This window comes from Lotus japonicus, chromosome 2, assembly GCF_012489685.1.
Source record: "Lotus japonicus ecotype B-129 chromosome 2, LjGifu_v1.2".
Taxonomy (NCBI): domain Eukaryota; kingdom Viridiplantae; phylum Streptophyta; class Magnoliopsida; order Fabales; family Fabaceae; genus Lotus; species Lotus japonicus.
Genome location: NC_080042.1, coordinates 65,152,044 through 65,161,741, shown reverse-complemented (window position 1 = coordinate 65,161,741; position 9,698 = coordinate 65,152,044). Strand labels below are relative to the sequence as shown.

At 38.6% G+C, this 9,698-nt stretch overlaps 1 protein-coding gene and 1 long non-coding RNA gene across 2 annotated transcripts; both read right to left on the bottom strand.

The window, feature by feature from the left end:
* Positions 1-288: 288 nt before the first annotated feature.
* Positions 289-1,905, bottom strand: LOC130735559 (uncharacterized). The gene is made up of 3 exons (XR_009018499.1): positions 1,811-1,905; positions 516-735; positions 289-419 (listed from the first exon to the last, which is right to left on the bottom strand). It is a non-coding gene; the product is annotated as an uncharacterized LOC130735559 (long non-coding RNA).
* Positions 1,906-4,425: 2,520 nt separating this feature from the next.
* On the bottom strand, positions 4,426-9,261 carry LOC130738887 (DExH-box ATP-dependent RNA helicase DExH7, chloroplastic-like). Its single transcript, XM_057591070.1, is given in 5 exon segments — positions 4,426-5,397; positions 5,400-5,864; positions 5,867-7,838; positions 8,015-8,459; positions 8,462-9,261. Coding segments are annotated over 5 exon segments (4,410 nt in total). The 5' UTR covers positions 9,195-9,261; the 3' UTR covers positions 4,426-4,602.
* Between the last annotated feature and the right edge of the window lie 437 nt (positions 9,262-9,698).

Genomic DNA, 9,698 nt, shown 5'->3' with positions numbered 1-9,698 from the left:
TGTGTAAAACTATTTTACACTGTCAGTGCATATCCATTAAACTCTTTTTATATATGATTCAAATATAACTATTTTCAAAGTAATATGGAAGTACCGAGCAACAACATAAATTAATCTTCCCAATAGGAGTTAATTTATTCATAAATAAATATACATGTAAATTATTCCAATCAAAAGAATCTAAGTTTTAAAGTTATGAAGAAAAAAAATCTTTTAGTACCCCGTAGAAGCTCTAGTTTTACCTTCTAATTTATGTTACTTTTAATATATTTCCTTCTAAAAATCAACTTGTTCGAGCGCATAAAGAATGCAATTTCAGTTTCCGTACTAATAGCAAAAAATCAGTTACAGAGAGCGCGAATCTTTGCATCATGAATGAAAAGATAAAAACATTGGAACCACATAGAGGAGGGTGTAACCTGGAATAGCAGTAATGAAATGTCAAACTCTCGTATAATATAATGAACAATCAACGAAAAAATATTTAATTTTTGAAACATCGAGGAAGGTGTAACCTGGAAGTTCTTCGACATCTATATGGCCTTTTATCATACAGTTGGTGTGCATTGCAGTAAAAGAATAGAGAGAACCACATCTTCTAGTCGTCTCAGGCTGGGTTCTCGATTGCTAACACCTATTCAATGATGAAGCTCATTTTAAGACAAATCCAAATACTTTTCAGCAGTGAAAATATGAGAAGGAGATCCGATTGAGAACCATATTGAGGAACTTTTACTGCATTAAACAGATGTTGCATGTCAGTGAATAGCAATATGGAAACGGAAGTTGTTCAACCAAGAAAATAAAAATCAACAAATTGAAAGACCACTATCCTTGTTGTACCCCTCCCTTCCTATCTCTGTTCACGTGTGATAAAGCTAAAAAGCAACCACATCCTATCTACAATCAGAAGATTTAGTTCATCCTAGTGAAGATTTAGTTCTGTTGTTATTCGTCAACATCAGTATATGCTACTGCCTCCTGGAAAAACCTACAACCCTCCCCAAAAAAAAATTGTGGCGCAATAGGAGCTTCATTCATTAAACCAAATACGAAAAGCAGGCAAGAAACATGCCGTGACAGTTACAAAGAGAACAAGCTGGGAACAAAATAGGGAAGGGACAAGAAAATCCAAGCATTAGTAGCTACGGCTACTCAACAAAAAGGAACCAACAAATAAACACTCTCCCGCATATACCGTGTTTTGCATCAAGTCCAATTCACACTACTACATTTAAAACACGAAATTGAAACAACGAAGTTTAATGCAGTTCCCCCGGAATTTCTTCATCATTTCAAAACAGTTCATTAACATTACTAGTAAATGATATATGTTAAACACACAAATAGGGTTGTTTGTATCTTAATGAGGCATTCAATTCAATATTGCTGCATGCACAAGAAAAAAATGGGGCAAATTTATGTAAAATGAACTCAAACAAAACATGATATAAAGTACCTAGATCCAAACAGTAGTGAGAATCCAAAAGGTCTAGTCACAAATTTCACCCAAAATGTCCCTTTTCACTCAATAATGAAATTACTCACGGCCACAGCCTCACAGGTTATAATGAAAATATAAAATTCTAATCTTTTCACTCTCAAAGAAAAACCCTTTTGTTGAAAACAAGTTCATGTCACACAATCACTCACAACTCCACCACCAGTATACACAGATTACAAACAAAACCACCCTCACACTCACACTCAAAAAACTGCGAAATTCATAGGTTTACGCAATGCAGTAACCAAACACGAAGACATCAACATTCACGCATTCATGTTACAAACGATCAACACAAATTCGAACCTTAGAAAATTGGGAGCGGAAATTTCCTCGGAAACCAAACAGGGGGAAAGGAGTGGAAGTGGTACCTCAGACGACGTCGTGTGTGTCTGTCTTTTGAGTTTTGATTCAAGCTTCAAGTCAATTTGTTAATTTTTAATCAAGTCTAATTCAAATCTCAGCGTAAATTTGAAGAAATTATATGATACATCATACATGTGTTTAGATAATAATTTTTTTTTGAACAATAGATAATATTTTTCATTTACTATTAAAGATGAAATTAAGTTAACCTAATGGCGTGTGTTTGGTATGCTGTATAATATAATGTTTGATAGTATAAAACATAATTGTATTAGGATAAAGTCTGATAAAATTTTAATATCATACAACGTTTGGTCATATATTGTATAATTTGCTGGCGACAGTGGTGGTGATGGTATTGGAAGGTAATGATGGTGGCGGCGGCGTCGGTGGTGGTGGCGGTGGTGGTAGTAGCGGCGGTAGCGACGATGGTCATGGTAGCAGTGGTGGTAGGGGCGATAACGATGACGGTATCAACGATGGTGGTAGTGGTCGAGCGTGGTGGTGGTAGTTGCGGCAGCGGCTGTGGTGGTGGTAGTAGTGGTGATAACGCTGACAGTATCAACAACGGTGACAGTGGTGGAGCGTGGTGATGATGGTAGCGGCGGTGGCAGTGACGGTAATGGTGGTGATGGTAGTGGTGGCAGTGGTTTAGGGTGGTGGTGGTGGCGATTGATTAAATATTTTATTCAAATAGTTTATACATCACACTCTTATCATACATTATCTATCATTTATAAGGTGTATTAAATAATACATCATTTTAATGTATAAGAGGGGATTGATATATAAACTTATACAATACAATGTGAGCACCAAACAATTGATAAGTCCATAATGTATTGTATAAGCTTATATTATCATGCCTAATACAGCGTACCAAACGAGTCCTACATGTTTTTAACTGTCGTGGGTAAGACTTAATTCAAGTTTCTTATGTGAGATATGGGCCTAAAAAATTATAGGCAAAAAAATATGTTCCACCCCATGGCCCTTTGTTGATCTGTTCCATTTTTTAATTTAGGATTAAGGGAGAGGTTTATTACATACAGGCTACAACTAAATGTATATCTGAATTTGAATATTCTAACAAACTTATCTTCTAATATGAACAAAGGCAGACAACACGATGACAAATACAACAAATTATCTTTTCAAAAGAGGAAAAAAATAAACAATTAAGCCTAAATTAGTCAGATAACAGATAGCACGTTAGGTGTAAATGTGTAATCTTAATCCTTATTAGTTTTAGCAATCAATAAATATCTTCTTCATATCATTACTGGTTTCCATTCTTTTACTTTGTTCAATATTCTACAGTTTTTATTTGATGTAATTTTGCCGCACATCTTACAAGTTTGTCAATGTGCACGAGCTGAATAGAATTCATCATATTGATACGGTTGTTGGCTTTTTGCTTGTAAAATTGACCCTCCAAATTATTGTATTTGCTTGAAATTTTCCCCCTCTCTAAGCAAGTGTCTAACAAAGATCCTTCCTTGATCTCAATCCTTGCTCGTGTTTATAATTTTTTTATGTATATGTATTGTCTAATATCTAAGGATCTAAAATGTAATAGTGTGGCAGGTTTTGGTGTGATTACCCGTGATATTGACAAAGAGGTGTGTTGCCATTGGCTACGACTTATTCTATTCAGGTGCAGTCCCCTGCTCTTGGTTTGCGTTGGTCTATGTTATTGGCAATAGATCAAACTCATTAAGCTCAGTGTCAATTCAAAAGAAATTCCTCAAGAAAATTGAAAATACTTTCGTGATTAAAACCTCAGGTTTGTTTATGAAGTTCTGTTATTAAAGTTTACATGTCAGTACTTCCCCTTAATACCTAAGATCATACAAACAGGAAACCTAACACATCATAAGAATTAAACATACCATAAACTGAATAAAAACAATCTAATATAGATAAAGAAAAACAAGATTCAATATGTCATCATCAATATACCATTTAGCTACCTCAATTCCTAGAAGAAAAGAGCTACTTGTTATGTTTGATTTTCCGTAACTTACAATTTACACCAACACAAATATAGTTTCACATATCTCAAAACTCAACTGAAGATGCAAGAAGCACGAAATTTAGCATATACATCAGAAAATGTAGAAAACAAAAATATGAAACTATTATATACAATCCAATCCTTGTTACCCAATAAACACAAACTTCACAATCTCATTCTCACAAAGAATCGGGGATCCATGCTTGTGAGAGAATGAAAAACACTTGCATTTAGCCTTTAGGATCAAAGAGAAAACGTCACATAAGCTTCATTTCATTTTAAAACCATTTCATATTTCATTCCAAATCCAGGAAAAGATTTTCCAATGATTTCTTTCAGCAAGTGATTTAGCATTTCATGAGAATTAAAATGTGTAATTGTGTATATGTTATTATGTTGCAAACACAACAGTCACGACAAAAGGAGGCAGCTTTCTCAATGTTCACCTGGTCTATGCTAGAATAAAACCTATACCTAGCTAGAAACTGAATATGCTACTCCTTTACCATTGAACTACAGTCACAAACATGATCAGAACTGGTTAATTTACTTCACTTGTCATATTCAATGGTCAAATGACTGGAAGAAGCAACAAGGTCCAAAAGGGGTTTTTTCCTTTTCAGGGAGGAGAAATCTCAGTTACTTTTACACAAACAGAATAACTGGCAGAGTTTAGTTTAAATAAATGCTTTAGATCACATGAGTTGATGCTCAATCATTTAGGCACATTGCCTTCTTCTAAAAGCAGATTGATAATAGACTTAATGATCTCATTATTCACGACAATGGCGTTCTCCGGTTTTCTGATAAGCTCCTTCAGAATGGAATGGAGTCTCAATCGTAACTCCTTGAACAAGACAGCTATTTGGGCAGGTGCAGTCAATTTCAACCATCCATCAATGGCGACCAGTCCAGTCTGATGCTGGACATTAATTGACCCTCCAAAGAGCAAAATAGAGTATGGCGAAATCACTGAAGTATCTCGCAGAAACACCTTGTTTGTTTCAACCTTTTCAAGGAACACAATAAAGGGGTATTGGAATGCTTTTGTGTTACTGTTGATAGAAGAAGGGTGGACATGAACTTCTCTTCTTCCATCAAACCAGAGCGTGCGACCAGAATATGCATTGCTCGAAGACCGCTTAAGGCTGCTGAGAGTTGCTGCAACAATGCCTTGCTCACCAGCTGCTACATTGGGGTATAAACCTGCACATAGTATAGCCTTCAGAACTGAAGAATGATGTGAATATATATTAAATGGTTGTGATGCATCACAAAGAACACTGTCAAGTTTCGCTATCTTTTTTCCATCCTTCTGATAATCCTTTGGGAGAGAGATGAGACCAATGTCTGCTAGCAAAGTTCCAAACTGCACCCTCATCTCCCTTATAGTTAACATCACAGAGCTGCTCAAGAAATATGAATTGCAGAATTGCTGCGCGGCTTTAGTTCCTTTCTGATTCAAAATTTTCTCCCATTTTTCATAAGCTTTCATCATTAATAAAATAATAAGTGATCAGATTGACGATCCATGTCATTTGTGTCACCAGATCCATCTATCTTATAATTTAACAATGCTAATTTGGCTCTTTCAACATTTTGCTTCTCATCCTTAGGATAAATAAATGGAGACTTGTAACTGAAAAATGCAGAAACCGAAAGAATAGGAGACAAGCAACCGAATATTGCACCATACAGCATCATCTTCCCAATCAATACATCAACAGGAAGTTTTGCCAGATGATGTCCAAGAGGCGTCAACTCTTCATCCCCTTCAAGAGCACCTACCTCATACAATAAAGATACTGCTGTATCCATTGCTTCATTCTTGGGAGGTTCTAAAGCCTCAGACAAAAATGGTTTTATATGTCCAAGTGATAGTAACTTAATCTGCAGACACAATTCGACTAATGGCATACGAAGCATCTCAGGAACCTGATAAGGGCGCATGAGTCTTTCAAATCTATGGCGAGTATATACAAGCAAAAGAAAATTCCAGGCTTTACCCATCCAGCTCTACCCCGACGCTGCCTTGCATTTGCTTGAGAAATCCAATCTTCAACCATGCTAGACAATTTCTTCTGTGGATTATATCGATTCTCCTTATGCCTTCCACAGTCAATTACATATACCACATCATCTATTGTTATGCTGGTCTCTGCTATATTTGTGGCTATAACAACCTTACGTATATTTCCAGGAGGGCGTAGAAACACCCTTTTCTGTTCAGTTGATGCAACTGATGAATGCAAAGGAATGACCCAATCAGAAGATTGCCCACCAAATTGGTATGAAGCCACCAACTTATCATATAAATTGTTTATTTCAGACACTCCAGGCAAGAATACAAGGATGGCACCCTCACCATGAGTTTCATCAATGAAACATATTAGATCTTCAAGAAGATCATAATCAATGACATCTTCATTCAATCTTTTTAGATTTTGTTGGGCTTGTTCACTGTATGATTGATAATTACTTGGAACAAAATATGGGTTAGAAGATTCTTCAGAAAGCAGAGACTCGTCACCCCATCCAGATAAGACTAGATTCTTCTTCCCCCTGCTATTTGTCACAGAACCTTTCTGTGAATTATGTCCTTTGGGAAACCCTCCATATGCTAAAGAAGCTGGAGAATCTGAAGCAAGTCGATAATTAATCTGATCATATATATCCTCAAGAAAGGATGTTGTCACTGGATGAGTCCTACCTTCTGCAGTAACTACAGGGCAATGGCCAAAGTATCTTGAAAATAAAGTTGCATCAACTGTCGCAGACATTAGAATGACCTTCAGTTTCGTAGAACTTTCAGTGGACCGCTTCTCAACTAGATCCTTTAACACAATTAGAAGAAAATCACCCAATAAAGACCTCTCATGTACTTCATCAACTATGATATGAGTAATGCCAGTCAAGTTTCGGTCCCCCATCAATTTTCTCAGAAGGATGCCAGTTGTACAGAACAGAAGCTTTGTTTTCTCATTCTTGGCACTATCAAGACGAACTTGATAGCCAACCAAGGAACCTTGCAAACCCGGTGAAGGTTCACACCTCTCGTCTGCAACTCTTTCAGCCACAGAAATAGCCGCTATTCTCCTTGGCTGTGTGCAAACAATGTTACAGTGTCCGCCAAGTCCTGACTCAATCATGTCATCCAATATAAATTGTGGAACCTGAGTTGTCTTTCCAGAGCCTGTTTCCCCACAAACGACAAGTACATCATTTTCCTTTAGTAATTGCAATATATCACCCTTTAGTGCAGCAATGGGAAGTGTAGCTCTAAATTTTGACATATCCTGGTATCTTTGGCTTCTCATTTTATTACCTTGGGCTTTTCTCAACTCAGCACTCTCCATTTCCTTCATATGGATTTCTCTCTGAGAAAATGGTTGAGGACTAGCATGGGTTGAATTTTTATTTTCATCTTGTCTAACAAAGGATTCAGGAGGCTTGCAATCTGTAACATCAACAGACGCAGTTTCACCAGAACCATTGCCAAGTAATAATGAATCCACAAAACGAGACCTATGGTCTTCCTCACTGTCTTCTAGCTTGGTTGATGATTCGCCTTCCATCAACTTAATAACAAATGAAGCATAAGGCTCGGTAATCGGAAGATGAACCGGGGTATCAGGAAACAGCTGGAACAAAGCATATGCTGCCACTTTATTCTGTGCATCCTCAGCAGATTCAAAGGTCTCATTCTGATCTGGAAGCTGAAATGTGACCAGCCCCCCAGCTTTTCGGCTCTTGCCCCTCCCACTAGCTTTACGCAAAATGCTCACAGTATAGGAGAAACTCTTTCCCCTGCCAAGAACTTTATTGAACTTCGGAGCATCCCACCCTGATCTCTGGCACATTTGATGAAGAATAGCCTTTGGACTCTTTTGAGGGTCCCCCTTCTTCCAAATGCCATCTAATTTCTCCAAACTCTTCTTCTCCTCAGATAACCTCTTAATATTTTCTCTTGCTTCTGTGCTTTCAAAATATCAGAAGCTAACTTTTCATTGGATGCCTCATCTTCCATGAAGAGCCCACCAAGCTCAATGTCCCCACCCTCTCCTTCTGCAGAATCCCTTTCAACATGTGGATCTTCCTCCTTCCTACTATCCTTCGTCTCCGATAACCTCTTAATTTTCTCTTGCTTCTGCGCTTTCAACATTTCATTGGATGCCACATCCTCCATGAAGAACCCACCAAGCTCAATGTCTCCACCCTCTCCTTTAGCAGAATCCCTTTCAACATGTAGATTTTCCTCCTTGCTATGGTCCTCCTCCTCCACATCATCTCCATCAACTAATTTTCCATCAGAAGGCAAAGCAACGACCGAATCACCTCCCACATCACATGGGGTATTATCTCCAACACAATCAAAAGGCTCATTACCCCTCTCAGATGCAGGGTCAGAACTGATCTTACCATGCTCCTCATTATATTCTAACTCCAAATTTTCATATGACAATCCAAGAGCAGACATCTCCTGTTTCAATTCCCGGATGACAATCCCCGCCTGCTCCTTTTGTTTCTTATCCCCTTTTTCCTTGGCCCTCGCAGCTTCCAACCTCGCAGCCCGTACTCTTGAGCAATAACATCATAAGACCTAGGTTGTTGCTTGATCCTATTACTTTTCGCACCGCCATTGAAGTCATATTCATCCTCCCAATTCTCAGATTCCTCTTCCTCCTCTTCCTGTTGCTGCACATATTGCTTAATCCAATCAGCTTGAGACTTTTGAAATGAAGAATCTAAACCACCACCACCACCATCATTCAACTGTCTTCTCTTGATCAAAAACTGAGTTTCTACAGCTTCTTCTTCTGCTTCTGCTTCTGCTTCTGCTTCTGCTTCATCATCCTTGGTAGCTCTGGTTGTTGAATTTTGGAAAACAACAACACCAACAGAACCCCCTTTGTCAAACGACGAAGCTCCGGTGGAAAATTTGAGGGGAAGTTCATCACTGGGCAGATTGAGGCAAAGCCAATCGAGGGCAGATTCGAAGGTGGCGGCGTCTTTGAGAGCGGAGAGAGCGAGCTCGATGTGGTGGTTGGTGAAACCTTCGCAGGAGAGTTTCTCGTAAATGGATTTGAGCTTCTTGGCCTTCTAGGATTTGGTTAGGGTTAGGGTTTGGGTGTCGTCGTCCGCCGCCGTCGGAGGAGGAGGATGTGGGGCGGAGTTGAGGAGTAGACGGCGGAGACGGTTCTCGTTTTCGGCTGAGATTTGCAGCCTTGGAGCGGTTGATGATGATGATGATGATGATGAAGAAGGTTGGGGCTTTCGGGTCTGTTTCTGATTCTTTTTGGGCGCCATTTTTGGTGCTTTCTCACTCTCACCATCAAAGTTCAGCAACTCCTCCTCCCCCTAAGACCTTGTTTCCTTGTATATTTGTCTAGACAAGATCATTAATAACTTCAATAATGACAATAGTAATAACTAATAAGATTTCCTATTGTTAGTGTTAAAATATTTTTTATAACCCGATCGCCAACATAAGACGAGTCATAGTTCCATGATCATATGCTTCCAAAACTCGCGCCTCAGGCTGAGGAAAACTCGCACTTCGTCTTGTAAGATGGGTCAAAAGATTGTAGCGTAAGTCGATTGCCGTCATAAGATGAGTCATGCTTCCATGATCATAGTTTCAAAACTCGCGCCTCATGTCAAGGGAAACTCACACGTAAGTTGATTTGCCTTGTAAGGCGGGCCACAAGCTCTCAGCATAGGTGAATCGCCGCCATGACACGAGTCATACTTCTATGATCATATTTTTAACTTGCTCCTCGCCTTGTAAGATGAGTCAAAAGCTTGTAGTGT